At 41.7% G+C, this 17,459-nt stretch overlaps 1 protein-coding gene across 1 annotated transcript; it reads right to left on the minus strand.

Annotated features, from left to right (window-relative positions):
• Window positions 1–4,641: 4,641 nt before the first annotated feature.
• On the minus strand, window positions 4,642–14,735 carry LEPROTL1 (leptin receptor overlapping transcript like 1). The gene is made up of 4 exons (XM_004277149.2): window positions 14,550–14,735; window positions 8,772–8,847; window positions 5,789–5,975; window positions 4,642–4,957 (listed from the first exon to the last, which is right to left on the minus strand). Exons 1-4 carry the CDS (start codon window positions 14,563–14,565, stop codon window positions 4,841–4,843), a joined length of 396 nt encoding a protein of 131 aa, XP_004277197.1. The 5' UTR covers window positions 14,566–14,735; the 3' UTR covers window positions 4,642–4,840.
• Between the last annotated feature and the right edge of the window lie 2,724 nt (window positions 14,736–17,459).

A 17,459-nucleotide genomic window follows, 5' to 3' on the forward strand; every position in this document is an offset into this window, starting at 1 on the left:
TACACAAAAGAAAGCAACTATAATTGAAAAAGGAATGTTTTATGGTCTTAATTTCTCAGCTGTGGAAACACTTTTTGACTCTCTCTGTTTTATTCCTTCCAGCTGGAATTTACAAGATTAAGAGTTAATATCTGAATTGCTGTGACTACAGCATATAGTCCTACAGTCCTAAACCCAGGGGTGAATTCAAATTATCTTCAAGAGATTGGAAGCAAAATATACAGTATGAAGTTTCCTATAAAAATAAACAGCAAAATTGTCTCTATCTAGACTTTCTGCAACTGAAAACAGACGGTGAAGAGAGATGTAAGATCTCAGAAGTCAGACAAAGGTCTGTGAGGAACTTAAGCTCGGAATAACTCCTACATGAAAGCGTGGAAAACTGAACTCTAACACTTCTGCTCAGCACTGTGCCATCTCCCTATCTGGCGCTCCTCCCACCCCCCTTATCTGTATACAGTTAACAGTGACAGTTTTTTAAAGAGCCATTTCCGTCACAAAGCATTTCATTTGTGTAAGAGGTGGGAGACACCCTAGTTAACTCCAGTGATGCTGTATTGTGTACAGAAATGTTATATACTTGATTCAATCAGCTTGGTTACCTCATTTTTTCCCCCGACCACATTCCATTCTTACTAACATATTACTGACTAGAAAATTAGAAATAAAAGAAGTTAAGGAGTGTTAGAACACTCAGTTGTAAGAAAAGCTGGCAAAGACACAATTCCAGAAAAATACAGGTCAGGGGCCATTTAAAATAGGGGAAAATAGCACAGGGAATTCTGCTCAATATTATATAACAACCTAAATGGGAAAAGAACTTGAAAAAGAATAGATACATGTATACGTATAACTAAAATCACTTTGCTGTACACCTAAAACTATCACAACATTGTTAATCAAGTATAATCCAATATAAAATAAAAGTTTAGGGCTTCCCTGGTGGCGCAGTGGTTGAGAGTCCGCCTGCCGATGCAGGGGACACGGGTTCGTGCCCCAGTCCGGGAAGATCCCACATGCCGCGGAGCAGCTGGACCCGTGAGCCACGGCCGCTGAGCCTGTGCGTCCGGAGCCTGTGCTCCGCAACGGGAGAGGCCACAGCAGTGAGAGGCCCACATACCGCCAAAACAAATAAATAAATAAATAAAATAAAATAAATAAAAAGTTAAAAAAAAAAAGCTACAAGGATATACTGTACAAACAGGGAGTACAGCCGATATTTTATAATAACTATAAATGTATAACCTTTAAAAATTGTGAATCACTATATTGTACGCCTGAAACTTATATGATATTGTACATCAACTATCAATAAACAATTATAAAAATAAAAAACGGGAAAAATAATTTATGATAACTCTAAATTACCAAGGAAAAATCAAAATGTTTTAATATATCCTAAGAAAGTATAAAAGTATATGATCCATTTAATACTTAGGTCAAAATAGTTAAAACAAACATAGTTCTTTTTGAGTTAAGCTTTAGTTGTCTGGAATATTTATTTTACAGGATATGTTCTCTTCCCTGGGACTGCATGAAAATTAGGAGTCCTGCAATAAAACAAGAGCTCCCTAATCTTTTCTGACAGAAAAGATAATACAGGCTTATACAGAAGAAATATGAATTTGAAATTCCCACCAATTTATGCATCAAAAAGCCTCCTGAGATCTAAAATGTACATACCACTTAATAGTAATGTTGCATGGCTGCTTGTTAAATTTGATGTGATTTAGTTACCTGACACTTATAAAACTAGTCACATTCAATATAAACATTCTAGAGTTTACTTTTAAAAGTCTGGATTATTTTCACAATGCCCCCAAAATCATATTAAAGCAGACACTAAGAACCTATGATTTGAATTTTTTTTTAAGTATACAATGAGATTATAATTAGGACAACTTGGGACAAGATTCATGTTTGATAAGAGAACAGTACTTTTCTCTGTTCACATTGTACCACACAGATGAATTTTTTTTTTTGCTGTACGTGAGCCTCTCACTGTTGTGGCCTCTCCTGTTTCGGAGCACAGGCTCCGGACGCGCAGGCTCAGCGGCCATGGCTCACGGGCCCAGCCGCTCTGCGGCATGTGGGATCTTCCCGGACCGGGGCACGAACCCGTGTCCCCTGCATCGGCAGGCGGACTCTCAACCACTGCGCCACCAGGGAAGCCCCAGATGATTTTTTTTTACCTTTAACTGTTTGAAATGTCTGCAAAAAGCAAAATGCTCTAATGATGAATAATAATAAATATATAATAAAACGTGCAGTCATAAAAAAAAAGTTCTGAAAATTTAAGAACAAGTACAACCTTGACTTTTGACAGTCAGTAGTCTTTTTATGTCAACAAAACCTTCTATGGCTATTTTTCTAAAAGGTCAGTAAAAATTCTGCTCCCCCAGATTACCAATCCTTTTACTACAGCTCAAAATCATACAGCTTCAGTGTAGTATTTATTACTATGTTTTCACTTTTATTTTGGAAGTGAAACTTCTGCAAGACTAACCTTATAACTAACGTCATCCTTGCTTTATATCACATCGTTAAAATGGATAATGCACTTCAGCAACTGAAGTGTGTTGTATATTTTCATTTCAAAAACACCCACAAACTAAAATAGATATTTAAAATCTTTATTGTTTCATCATCAAAAGTTCTCTTTCCATAGAAGAATGGCAATGCAGGATCAGTGCACATTCTATGGAAAATTCAGACCTCAAGTAACTAGCCTGGAAATCAGAGACAGCACTATGTCAAGCTAGTGTGCAAGGTCAAAGACACAATGCTGCCAGTGCGATCAGTATACAGAAGAAATACGCAGCTCTCAGAAAAAGAGTCTATGGCCAAGTAAATGAAACAGTAGCAGTGCACTGCACTGACATTCTAGAACAGAAAATGGATGGGGGAAGACCAGAGAATGTACTTTTGGCAAAAAAAAAAAAAAAAGAAAAAGAAAAAAAATTGAGTAGATCACAGGCACTGAGTTCCCAACTGTATCACCAGCTGCCTAATCCACGTGTGGCTGCCCCTCCTCCGTCTTTACACCTACCACATCCTAACACTGCAAGTTGCTTTCAGCCTGTGTGTAAATGCGACAGCCACACGCGCGCATTTTTATTCTGCTTCCCATCTCATGGCTCAAAGTAACAACTTGAGTTGGGCGATAAAGCCCGTGGCCTTGAGGCATCTTTAGTAAAAAGCTGAACAAACCCACAATTTGTTCCCATTTTTTGGAGAAATCAACTTTATAAAACAAGACAGTTGTCATGATTACTCCATTTTTGTCTGAAGGCAGAACAGGTTTTATGTAAGTATAGTGAATAAACATATAAACAAATGTCCTTAACAAAATACTGTCAGACCAACTTGAACATTTTCAAAACTAGCTCCTGAAAAAAAGTACTGATAATCGTGAGATGGAATGACCACTACAGTTTGATCACGCCTGGTTACTGGGAACGTTTTGGTCAGCTTTGTGTCTGAAGCTGCGATACAGCTGGATTTGGCTACTTCGCATTAATTCACACAATCAAGGCCATTTTTAAAAGGTAACAGCAAATCTATTACGGTGAAATAAAAATCAAAACAGTTGAGAGGTATACAGGAAACTTGCCTTAAATATTTAAAAATTACATATGATATAACCTTAGGGGATAAGAACTACAATTACCGTGGTCTAAATCTTGAGTTGTTAATACATGAATTACCAGCATAACTAACAAGTCACTTGTTAATCACGTCAAGGCCTTGCGGGGCTGGGGCACTCTGAATGTATGGTGGAGCAATCACTCTCCAGGTGTGTTAAAACCTCTAGTTTAACGTGTTATTAAACCATATTGGAAAAGTGATTTTACTTAATATATACAATGTATAAAATAAGTTATAAGGAGGAGGCAGGAAAACGTTTTCTAGTATGTAGGATGCAAACATACACTTTCCCGTATCAGTAGTAGTTCTGTGTGTGTCCCTTTACCCATGTAAAACATGAAAGTCTGAAAGAAGATTAAAAATTTCACTTATAAATAGAAACAGGATTCAAAAAAATGGAATTTCAATATCGTTTCTTCCCACAATGCAACTCACTCTAATTGTAACATAAATAAAAACCATATCTCAAAAATCTGCTTTTACACTCTTACCTTTAACAATAAGTTCTTCTAACAATTGAGAATAAAAGCACTCCTTTGTAGCAATTCCATAAAATAATTTGCAGTTCACAAAACACCTGCTTTCCAGCAAAACCAGCAATCCTTATGGAGGGCGTGGCATTAATACTTGGCCCCTCTGAGGTATAAATGCAGCTATATTTGCACTGAGTATATCGTCTATAAGGTATGCTAATAGTCTGCATGTTTGCATAAAATTGGGAGTGATGTCATCCTGACTGATTGAAAAACTTATCTTTATAACTTTGTGTAGTAATGGAGGTTAAATAATTTTTAGGAAAAAAAAGTACTTTAGCCCAGTAATAGCCAGCAGAACTCTAGTTCCTAACCAATGCAAATGGTTATTAGATTTAAAAAATATTTAACATTGCATACTGGTTAAAAAAAAAAACTGAACAGGGAAAACACATAAATATTTAAATTCAGCAGGACACCACAAAAAGCATACTAGAGATAAGTGTGAAATCAGTCAAGCTTTTCCAAAGGAGAAAATCCTTTTAATCCTTCAGCAAGTCTCTGTGAAAATAGTATGCTTACAATACAAGAGAGAAGGAGCGCCTAGAACACCCCCAAGAGGCTCGCTCCACTGCTCGGCATCACTGCCCCACCTTCTGTGTGCACGGACAGCTGAGAAATGACAAGAAGTCCATCTGACAAGAGTTCAGTAATCCCTTTCACCACTGCTGCCAGCTGAAGTCATCATTGCTGCCAAAGACCAAGAAAAAGCCCAGGATAGTTGCAAAGATGACAGTGTTTCCGGTGAGGACAAGTGCACAAGCTCCCCACTCGATCTACAGAAGAAGACAGAAACGCTCAGTTAACAGACATGAAAAACAATAATGAAACGAAAAGTGAATCAAGGCTCTAGCTGTAGCCAATCACGATCCAAAACAAATACAACTTGTAATAATAACTTTGACGCTGCTGAACATGTAATGCTGTTCTTATGTATCGCTGGTTCCTTTAAAGAGACAGAAAGTCATGTAAGATGATAATTATTCAAAAGCAAGCCTAACTTCCAGGCTATGAGGAGGCAGCACAGAATTCTACAATTTTCTGTTTACAAAGAAGTTTGCTCCAACTCTTCATTTGTGAACCCAAAAATTTTATCTAGAGAGCAGATTAAATTTAAAATATCAGAGATGCAAACACACTCGTGCACATTCTTTTCAAGAGGTGGGGAGTCATCGCCCTCTCCATGTGGAAGGGCGGCCAGTCCGTCTTCTCTGCCATCTCCACCTGCCCAGAGATGCAGGAGTGAATCTGACTGGTGAGTCTGGGAAGCCTCTTCTACTCTTTGGTACTTTCCCACCTGCAGAGAACACGGATCTCCCCGGGTCTTCCATGTTTAAGCTATACAGGGCAGGCCTGTGGTTGTTCAGCACTGGCCGAGTCCATGTGCCCAATTCTGACAGTGAAGTACTGGCAAGCCAACTATCGCCGCCAATGCTCTCCAGTATTTCCACCAGTTAACAACGACAAAAGTAAGATTTTTATCTCTTATCCTCTAGGCTCCTATGTCTCTCATCTCTTTTTCATGTCATTTAACAAAAACTTTTTTCCTGAGAAAAACTGAACACAATCTAATGTAAAACCATTAGTAGAAGAATGCTTTCACTTACCAGGTGTGCTCTGGCAAATACAATAGGGAGTCCAAAAGCTGAGACCACGATGCCTGTTGTAAGAAATATGGCCAGTTCCTTACAGGCGTTACTCATAGCATCCGTATCATCCACTAATCTTCTTGCTATGCAGTATGGAATAGGTGAAAGGATGTAAAAAAACAGAACAAAGAGAGGCCAGTATTGGCTAGAAAAAGAAAAATAAGTTAATGTAGTTTTTGCTATTTTTGTCATTTTCCTCACACAAGATCCACTCTTTTTAAAAATAAGGACCAAAGCATATTGGAAGGTACAAAATATGACACAGTTTAAAAATAAGCTATAACCTGAACACTGAAAAGAGGGACATTTAGAATCACAGTATTCCTAAAGTTATGATACAATGATTAAATATTTCTCAAATTAAAAGAAAACACTTTATGAATTTTAACAGTTGGAATCAAAGCCCAAAATTAAAAATATATATTTTTTCATTTTAGGTTATAAATAAAAAGGGATTATTGAAAAATGGAATTATTAACAGTAATTTTAAAAATTCAAGATTCATGCCCTTGACTTCTAACATCCTGCCTTAGCATGAAGCTGGAACACTCCCAAACTTTCCACAGGTCACTAGGAACTCCCAAAATACTGAAATCAAAATACAGAAAATGAACTGACAGTAATATTGAAGACTTTCAGTCAGAATATGAACTTTATCACAATGAAAATAGATGGCTTTTAGTCTACAGTCTAGCTATTGTATTGTGCCAATGTCATTTCCTGTTTGTGATCATATAAAACAGTTGTGTAAGATATTAACACTGGGAGAAGATGTGTGAAGGGTATAAGGGACTTCTCTGTACTACTTTTGCAACTTCTTGAGAGCCCATCGTCATTTCAAAATAAAAAGTTAAAAAGAAATAGATGGCTTTTAAAACTGCCATAAAATAAAACACACATCATAATGGAGATTTGCTTGTACTTAGACACTCATGATAAGCAAAGATTTATCTATATGTTTTTCCTAAAAGATCTTTTCCTAAATATTTTGAGAAAAAAAAATTACAAATGGACATAAGTTTAAGGGAAAAAACGTGCAAAAATTATAAAAGCACAAAAAGTGAAAAACCAAGGCTGTCTGTGTCTCCCCACTCCTACTGATCTGGGTCCTTCCATATTCCCATATAGATAAACTTTAAAGATATGAATGAATCACTGCACTTTTAAATTTAACAATATATCTTTTTTGTTTCTTTGCTTTTTTTTTTTTTGCGGTACACGGGCCTCTCACTGCTGTGGCCTCTCCCGTTGCGGAGCACAGGCTCCGGACGCGCAGGCTCAGCGGCCATGGCTCATGGGCCCAGCTGCTCCGCGGCATGTGGGATCCTCCCGGACCGGGGCACGAACCCGTGTCCCCCGCATTGGCAGGCGGACTCTCAACCACTGCGCCACCAGGGAAGCCCTTAACAATATATGTTATTTTACATATTAGCAATCCAGCTCTTATTCTTTTTAAGACTGCCTAGTATTTTCATTGATGGATGTACTATAATTTATCATTTTTCTTTTGACAGACCTTTAGGATGCTTCCAGTTTTTTTTGTGTTGCTGTTGTTATTATAAACAAGTCTGCCATGAACATCCATACTCTCCCCCGACTACACATATCTTTGCAAACATCTGTAAGTGGATTTCTATGAGTAATTCTAAGAAGTGGAAGGCTAGTTCAGAGAATATATACATTTTGAGAGCTACTGGCAAGCTGGCCTCCCAGAGGACTTGCACCTATTTAAACTTCCACCCAGAGTACATAACAATGCTTGTTTGCCATATCTTTTATCTTTGCCAATGGATTTCATTTAATTTTGAGTGAGGTTGAGTATATTTTCATGTTCTTAGTAGCAATCTGCAGTTCTTTTTTCATATTTGTAGTTCATTTTTCTATTGCATTGTCTGTATTTTTTTTTGATTAAAAAAATTTTATTTATTTTGTTTATTTATTTTTTTCCCTTTTTTTTTTTTGGCGGTACACGAGCCTCTCACTGCTGTGGCCTCTCCCGTTGTGGAGCACAGGCTCCGGACGCGCAGGCTCAGCGGCCATGGCTCATGGGCCCAGCCGCTCCGCGGCATGTGGGATCTTCCCGGACCGGGGCACAAACCCGTGTCCCCTGCATCGGCAGGCGGACTCTCAACTACTGCGCCACCAGGGAAGCCCTTGTTTGTTTATTTTTGGCTGTGTTGGGTCTTCGTTGCTGCGTGCGGGCTTTCTGTAGTTATGGTGAGCGGGGGCTACTCTTCATTGAGGTGCGCAGGCTTCTCACTGCGGTGCCTTCTCATGTTGCGGAGCACGGGCTCTAGGTGTGCAGGCTTCAGTAGTTGTGGTACGCAGGTACAGCATTTGTGGCTCGCAGGCTCTAGAGCGCAGGCTCAGTAGTTGTGGTGCATGGGCTTAGTTGCCCGCGGCACGTGGGATCTTCCCGAACCAGGGCTCGAATCTGTGGCCCCGGCATTGGCAGGCGGATTCTTAACCACTGCACCACCAGGGAAGCCCTGTATTTTTCTTACTAATTTATCCTATTAATTAAAAAAAATTCTCTCTGTCCTAAGGAAAGTAATTGTCAAAAGTCATTTACATGACTTCTTTTGTCAGTTGCTCTTGACTCTGCTTACAGGTTTTTGTTTGTTTTTGCTCAAAAGACATTTTACATTTTCTTGCATTTAATTTAATCAATTGGTTCTCAAAATTAAGCAGTAGTGCTGGGCTACTGTGTTGCTATCCTGCCATTAAAGACTTAGCAGTAGTCAAGGACAGCCAAAGTCTTTTTTGCACGCTGCTGTCCTAAAATCTTTTCAAACACATTTTAAGTGAAGATTTAAAGTTTGTCCTTGGTAAACGACCATTTCTCAGGATTACTTCTATTGTAGTAAAAAAAATTTTTTTAAATTTTAAAAGTAGAAAAATTTTACACTTAAACACTCAAAAAGACAAAAATTTTACATACTTGTATATTGGAAGGGCACATCCAAGCATCAAAAACATCAGCCCAATTGCTCCTCCAAAGGACAAACTAATCAAAGCTGCAAAGTAAATAATAAAAAAAAAATAGAAATAGTAATTAAATTAAATTAACACTATTTGTATTAATATTACTATTAGCAGTCTGAACATTACCTGTGATCCCAGAGGCAAAAAGCAAACAAAACACACCAAAAAAAGCAAATGTATTAGTGAATCATCTTCAAAAGCTGAAGTTACCTGGTTTCAGAATAAGTCTTTTGTGGCATCTTCAAAGCAAAATACAGTGATACTGATATTCAAAGCCCTGACCTATCGCCAGCACGTCACCACATTCCCAAATTACTGGTTCCATGTCAAATGAGCATCCCAGTCTGCGAGATCAATGCTCCTCCAGGCATTAGTATGATACTCACTCCTCAGATCATTACCGTTTTGAAAAGTAGTATGTGGAGAAACTCCGCAGTAACTTTACTGGACTTCAGAAGCCTCATCTATGGGAAACCCTCTCCTGAGCAGTTCCTACTTCCTGCACACACACCCCCAACAGGCACAGGTGAAAAGTGTCCCTGGATATCTGTAGTCAGTAATCTCAGTCAGTTAATTCTGCTACAGATATTTAAATCGTTTGCAAAACAATAGCTGGGTTTCTTTCCCTAAGTTCCTACACATTAGAAAATCTGCAGGATAACAGGTACAATCCTTCGGTGGTATCACTGTTTTAAGACATTATCACAAGCAATAGATGCATTCTATAGCTGAAATATAGTTTCTGAAGTCACACACACACACTTATACAAAGCATTATGTTTTATAAAGTGTTTTCACATAGATAAGTGAGTAGAAACAACTTCCTTGAATATACATAGTTAACCAATGGCCTAGAATTAAGCAAAGAAACAAATGAGCAATTTATTTTGAATTCTATACAACCTATATTTCTGCAACTACAGTGGCTAAGAGAATAACTTACTTTTTTTTTTAATGATGCAGTCCACTAACCTTAACAAAAACATTAAAATTCAAAAGAGCTGTCGAAGGTCTACAAATTACCAAGACAAAATCCAACATGTACAAACCAAAATTAACACAAGGGGTTAAATGCTGCTAAGAACTACTGATATACTACTCTGAATTAAGATGGTCATAATCAAGGACACCCAATGACATGGGAGCCGGGCAGATTTAGTTTTCATTCAGATCAGTGATGTAGGTCATGTCAACCGTGAACACATTTACTTAGTCCTTAATGCCATTAGATTTTCAGTTGCACAAAGAAAAAGACACATTTGCACTTTAATCTGCAGCAAAAGAGGAACTTCACATTTATAAGGGAATGCCATGTAAGCAGTGAGGAAAATACCAAGTTCACCGTTTGTTTTGTTCAGTTCAAGACAGGTCCTCATAAGCTGACCCCATTTCCTTGCTCGGACACACATCACCCCAGGCTAGCACCCCTTGGTCTTGGCACTGCAGCTGTACCAGCCCCCTTTCCTCTCCTGGAAATCAGCCGGCTCCCTCACCCACAGGGCCTTTGCACATGCTATCCCTTCTACCTCAGATGCTTTTTCATTCACTTATTTCATTCAAGAAATGTCTACATAGAACCAAATACCTAACGGGTGCTGGGGACATGTTAATGAACAGGCAAGGCCATGTCACTCACGGAGCTTGAATTCTTGTCCCAGTCCTTGCCTCTTTCTGCCAAGCGAACTCCTACTTTTCCTTCAGGTCACAGGCCAGTTCTCTCTTCCTCAGTGAAGTTTTTGCAAAGCCCCTGACTAGACCGATTCCCATTATGTTTATTTATTCACTTATTCCACAAATATCTACTGAGGGCCTACTGTGTGTCACACACTGTTCTTGACACTGGAGACAGCACAATGTAAAGAAATCGAAGCTCTTGCTTTCATGCTTACATTCTGGTGGGAGAATAAAGCAATTTTTTTAAAAAGTAAGCAAATAAATGTCAAATGCTATGGAAAAAAAATCAAGTAAGGGGGTGGGAGCGCTATTCTAGATGCATCAGCTGGGAAAGCGTCTCTGATGAGGAGACATCTAAGCAGAGATCTATATGAAATGAAGAAGTGAATCAATCTCGTGGCTATCTGGGGGGAACATTCCAGGCTGAGGGACGTGCACGTGCAGAGGTCCTCTTTGCTCTGGATGCCTCCCCTGTGCTCATTTATCACAGCTGCAATGTTATACTGATTTGTATTTGTCTTCCCTTGTAAGCTGTTCACACCACAAGAGCAGGGAAAGAGTTCTTCTGTTGCTGATGCTCAGGCCTCAGCTCTTAACACTCAATAATAAACATGTGTAGAATGAACGAAAGGGAGCAAAGGGGAGAGAGGGAGATGAAAAAAGAGAAGAGAGCCCAATGCAGCAGAGCAGAAACAGCCGTAACTGAGAGTCAGGAGGCACTGGGTCCCAGCTCCTACCAGCCACTTACTAGCTGACTAAGTCATCTAAATATCAGTTCTTTCTTCTATAAAATAAGGGTTGGACTAGATCTAAAATGCAAATACTTCTCTGAACACTAAAGATACTTGTTATAAGACATGCTGAAGAAGTAAAACACCATCTCTGCTTTGTGAAATATAACTGCCAAACAGCTAAGTTCATCACTATAATAACACCTTATTTATTCAAAAGCCATTTATGCAGCATAGACCTTAGACTCCTAAAGGAAACAGAGACATAACATAGATACCACAAAGCCCATACACTAAAGCTAACATTCTTTTTTTTTTTTTTTTTTTTTGCGGTATGCGGGCCTCTCACTGCTGTGGCCTCTCCCGTTGCGGAGCACAGGCTCTGGACGCGCAGGCTCAGCAGCCATGGCTCACGGGCCCAGCCGCTCCACAGCATGTGGGATCTTCCCGGACCGGGGCACAAACCCGTGTCCCCTGCATTGGCAGGCGGACTCTCAACCACTGCGCCACCAGGGAAGCCCAAAGCTAACATTCTTTATAAGCAGACACTTAGGCACTTATTCAGAAGTTATTTGTTCATTTTTTGTGACAACTGTGTGTGAATTCCAGCGGAATAAAACCTTTTTATTTTAAAGGATCACCTATGCTCACTTATACATATATATTTCAATAGGCAACTCAGGTACCCAGAAAAAAGTTAAGTGAAAAGTAACTTTTCTTTCCTGGATTACTGTTATCTGTATCTTGTGAAGACAAAATTTTGTAAGCTTATTTTGCTTCCTATATTTAAAGAGATGAGAAATAGGAGGGAGAGCTGCATACAAGCAAGAACTGCCCTCTGATTGGGGGGAAGAGACTAAAAAAAAAAAGGTTAAATCAGGCATAAAAATCTCAAAGAGCATACCAGATTTGCGATAGATAATCTTGGCCAAGAGATAAGTAGCCTTAGGACTTGGTTGCTGAAGTTAACTCTGTTCTATGACAGAGAAAAATTACTTATGTTCCTTTTTTTTTTTTTTAAATTTTATTTATTTTTTGCTGCGTTGGGTCTTTGTTGCTGCGCAGGCTTTCTCTAGTTGCGGCGAGTGGGGGCTACTCTTCATTGCAGTGTGCGGGCTTCTCTTGTTGCGGAGCACAGGCTCTAGGCGTGTGGGCTTCAGCAGTTGTGGCACGTGGGCTCAGTAGTTGTGGCTCGTGGGCTCATGCCGCAGGCTCAGTAGTTGTGGCGCACGGGCTTAGTTGCTCCGCGGCATGTGGGATCTTCCCAGACCAGGGCTCAAAGCCGTGTTCCGTGCATTGGCAGGCAGATTCTTAACCACTGTGCCACCAGGGAAGTCCCTACTTATGTTCTTATCCTCAAAAAAGAGTCTAAAGTCTTTGGGTACACTCTTAAAAAGTTAATGAAGATGATTTCTTAAAAAAAAAAAACAACCCAAGGAACTGAAATAAGATTCAGGTATCAAAAAATAATTTTATGTGACATCTCACCTCCCAGTCACGATGGATAAGATAAATGCCAATGGGGTTAAATAAACTGCTCAAAAGTGTTCTCAAAAGTTGTAAAGTATACAAAACTCCTCATTTGTGTATAAATGGTTGTCCTAGATGACACATCAATGAGGCAAAATTTTATGCTGTAATTGAGTGATTTGACATCCAGAAGGCAAAACTTAGATGAGTCTGGTTTCTACTCCCAAAGCCTCCAGGCTGGGGATGGAACAGCCCGATTTATCTAAACTCTCAAAAGACTGGGTGCTAGTTCGTGATTACGAAGAGACTGCAGTAGGAGAAGGGACCAGTTCCCTAACCTGGGAGTTACCAGAAAAATCCAGTATATAACAAAGTAATAGGCAAATGGCTTAAGAAATAAGTCGTGGATTAAATCATAGCAACATAAAGATAGGCCAACAGGAAGAAAACATCCTGAAACAATCATAGCAATCAGAAAATCTTACTGAAACCAAAAGTGTAAGTACAATCCCATCTGAGACACTTTCTGCTGATTAATATTCACCTAAGTCCACAATCACAAAGTTATTTTCTTGAGAGAGAGACTCCTGCATTTATTGACAGTAAAGAAATGGAGAAGAACTGAGAAACTGGCAAAGAACTGAGAAACTGGCAACATCCTAAAAAAACCAGCATTCTACCATAACTGCCTTTCACACAGGGATTTTAAAAGGTCTGTTAGAGTTCAAAAGGAGACTGGAAAGTAACTCAGCTGGTCAATTGACAAAGTTTTCTATAGGAAATGAAATGTCTTCAGACGTTACAAACAAATAAGAAACAGTAAAAATGTGACTCTGGGGAAGCAGCTCAGCAAAAGCTGTCCTTAAAGCAAATAAAAAACACTGTTATTGAAGTTCTTCACTTCCTGCTTGCCTGCCCCTTCTACAAAGCCTCAGGTCAGGAAATCAATGTAATTCGTTGTCAAGAATTAAGTTGAAAACGTTCGTAATGGTATTTGCTTCTAACCACGTTAACAAAACTACCAAACAGTTGGAAAGCATGCGACATCCCTTATTTCTAAAGGAAACTGACTAATAAACGAGTACTTTTCCACTGAGTTTTAATGAAAAACTCTTTTGCCTTAAAAAAAAAAACCCAACTAAATAAAAACTTTGAAATGTGAAAAAGCCTCAACGTGCAACTGTGGAGAGGGCAGGGGGAAGGAGCCCTTTGGGGTCGCTCACAGGGTCTATCCTGTCAGACCAACACCGCAAATCAAAATGCATCCGTTTTAGGAGCGTAAAGCTCTGAGTACGGGTTCTGAGCGTGGATGTGATCGCCGAGGTTTGGGAAAGAACCATCCCTAAGGCCTTCCAGGGCGTTCCTGGGGGACTCGGTTGGGCTCAGCGCCCGAAGACCGCACTCTTGCCTTTAAATGGGAAATGACACTGATTTACCGTAACTGGCATCTCTAGCGACCCCCTCAAAACCACCCTCTGCCCGCCTCGCTCTCGGACGCAAACTCCTGCAAAACATGTGTGATGGCCCGAGCGGCTGCGGGACTCCGAACACCCCGCGGGCCACTTCGTTCTCCGTACGGGGCGCGACGAGTGGGAGCGAGGCTGCCGAGCTCAGCAGAAAGTGGGGGCTGGCGGACAAGCCGCCGACCCCGCTGTCCTTTCCCCGAGGCCGCCGCGCCCACCTCAGCTCCGAGGACGCAGGCCGGGGGTTGGGGTCGGGGGTCAGGGCTCTGCCGCCAGGCAGCGGCCCCGCGGCGCGCGCCCGGCCCCGGGAGGCGGCGTGCGGGGCCTGCGTGGAACCCCTCCCCCTCTCTCGGGGCGGCCGCGCAGCCCTCTGGTCGCCCAGCGCCCCAAGCCCACCTTTGATGCCGGCCATGGCGGTGACGTCGCTCCTGCCTCTGGGACCCGAGGCGACGGCAGCAGCGGCCGGGAGACCGGAGACGCGCGTCGGCGGCGGCCAGACAACACCCGGAAGTGCGCGACGCAGCACTTCCGCCGGCGGCTCGCGCTCGCGCTGGGGCGCTGGGAGCGCGCCGGGCTGGGGGCCTTCGGGCTGACCGCTTCCTCCCCGGCTCTGCTCCCGTGGCATCGCCGACCTGCGAGGCTTCCCGGCCCCGCCCCGGTTCCCGGGGCGTGGAGACTCCAGCTCCCGTGTTCCCTGCAGTGTCCGGGAAACTCCATCCCGCAGACCCCAACGCGCATCCTGCAACCTCCCCATCCTTCGGGAAGGGAGCGCGAGTCGACGCGGTCCTTTGGGAGGACTGGTGTGAAGCCTTTAGGGGATCCTTTTGCGTCCTTCAAAGCGCACCCATTTCTTTCTCCTCCCTATCTTGTAATAAAGGAGCAGTAAGGCCAGTTGGGTGGTCTGCACTAGGCTTCTCGCTTTCCGACACAGAACTAGGGTCTGGTGAGACCCACCTTCAGAGGGAGGAGCGGCGGGACTCAGTAACAAGTGGATTTAATACAAATCCGAGCTCTTGGGAGTCTGTGAGGTTTTTTTTTAGTAACAGGGCTAGGAAAAAAGTAAGCAGAGGTACAAATACATTTAGTTAAGTAATCCTACAAATTGATTGAACATTTACTGATATTATGTGTGGGGAACACTGAGGTGAGCAAAACCAGGTACGGTTTCTGTCCTCAAGGAACTTACTGTTTAGTGAGAGAGACAGACACGAAAAAGCGTAACATTGCAACAATGATAATTGCAAAGAAAGTGGATAGATACTCCTGTGACAGTCTTTGATTTAGATCAGTCAGGTGAGATTTCCTCGAGGGAGGGACAACAGCAGGATGAACAGGTGTGTAACTAGGAGAGAAAAGGGAAAATCCATTATGGGGAAGGGACAGTGTTTACAGGGGTGGGGGAGGTGAAGATCACACTTAGGAAGCCTTTTGGGGCACAAGCCCTGGTGGCTGAGGGAAGTGCTAGTCCCCTAATTTCCTTTCTTTTTTTAAATTAATTTATTTTTGGCTGTGTTGCATCTTCGTTGAAGGCACTTATTATTTATCTGAACTATATTATTTGTTGGCTGTCTCTCCCACTAGAGTGTAAGTTTGTACAACGTTTTATGTTTGTTCACCACTGTCTAGAACTGTACTGATGGCAACTGATGGGATCTCAAATAACAGAAATTCTCTTTTTAAGGTAATTAGTGAACTCTACCTTTCAAAATCCAAAGGTCACTTTCAGGCTCAGCAGCCATGGCCCACGGGCCCAGCCGCTCTGCAGCATGTGGGATCCTCCCGGACCGGGGCACGAAACCGCATCCCGTACATCGGCAGGCGGACTCTCAACCACTGCGCCACCAGGGAAGCCCCCCAAAGGTCACTTTTTGATCCAAACTTTCAACAACAATGGACACTGGTGACCATTCTTTCAACTACACTGTTCTCCTGTTTGTTTCTTATACCTCATCAGAGATTTCTTTTCAGACTCTTTCTAGGAACTTCTGCTCAAAGTTCAAATGTTAGTGTTCTCTTAATTTGGTCCTGGGCCTCCGTCTTTGCTATATCTAAATTCTCTCCCTATGAATTGTATCTCTTCCTGTGGCATTAAATACTGTCTTCTTTTTGATAGCATAACTACCAAGTTTACCTTGGCTTTGAAATTCAGACTTGTATATCCAAGTGTCTATTTGACATGTCTACCTGGATTCCTAAAAGTCACCTCAAACCTAATATGTGGAGACCAGAATTCTCTATTATCTTTATTCCAGTCCCACTTGGTCCCACTCCAAGCCACCACTGTTATGCCTCCTCTTGTTCCACTCTTCCCCAAACTTACTTTGCTTCAGTTGCCCTGGCTTTGTTTGCCTCTCCCAACCCCTAAGTTTTGTTTTATTCATTGCTGTATCCCCAGTGCCTAGAACAGTGCCTGGCAGGTACTGTTAGGTGCTAAATAGATAAAGGTGTTAATCAAATTAGTGAATGATGTTCCTCAAAACAGAAACTTAGGGCTTTTGCATCCACTGTTCCCCAGGCGGTGAAGGCTCTCCCCCGATCTTTGTATTTTCTCATCATTCAGGTCTCAAAGCTTCAAAATCACTTCCTCAGCAAGGCCTTCCCTGAAGTTGGCTCCTAGTCTCTACTGTATCACCCTGTTTTATTTTCATCAATGCACTTATCACTATTATCTTTGTTTATTAATTTATTATTTAATTTTGTTTATCTTAGTTCTCATCAGTGTAAGCTCCATGAGTACAGGGACCTTGTCTGCATACTCCAAGCTGAAAACAGCGCCAGACACATACTAGGCGTTCAACCTATATTTGTTGAATGAATGAATGAAGGAGAGAAATCCAGAACTGTCAGACCTCAAAGATAATGCCTATGCACTCTTAACTGTTTTCCCTGGCTGGTTCTTTATTTAGGTGGTAGTTTCTCCTCCGGATATCTTGTAAATTCCCACGGTCTCCACGTGGAAGGAAATATGTGAATGTTCTGAGCTTCTGAAACCAGACAATATATTTCCGTGCTGCCTCTCTCAAATCCACTCTGTATTTAGCAAACTAATGGAACACAAATCATGCGCCAGACGCTATGCTAGTTGCTGAAGACGTGAAGTTGAGTAAGGCACAGTAGCGTCCCTCGGGAAGGTTATTAAGGTTTTGTAAATAACGTGACTACACTTAGATTTTGCGTTGTGATGGTTTCAGTCTTCGCGCTGAATCTTTAGGAGGGTGGCCCTAGGCCCCGCCCACAGCCTCTGCGTCCCGCCCTTGGCTCCGCCCTCAACGGCGGCACCCCGCCCTCGACTCCGCCCGCAGCCGC

This window comes from Orcinus orca, chromosome 21, assembly GCF_937001465.1.
Source record: "Orcinus orca chromosome 21, mOrcOrc1.1, whole genome shotgun sequence".
In the NCBI taxonomy this organism is placed as follows: Eukaryota; Metazoa; Chordata; class Mammalia; order Artiodactyla; family Delphinidae; genus Orcinus; species Orcinus orca.

Coding starts and splice junctions, on each gene's coding strand:
- LEPROTL1 (XM_004277149.2), bottom strand. Junction 5,976..8,771: donor TGTGCCCTTCCAATATACAA/GTATGTAAAATT, acceptor TTCTTTTTCTAG/CCAATACTGGCCTCTCTTTG. Junction 4,958..5,788: donor TATTTGCCAGAGCACACCTG/GTAAGTGAAAGC, acceptor CTTCTTCTGTAG/ATCGAGTGGGGAGCTTGTGC.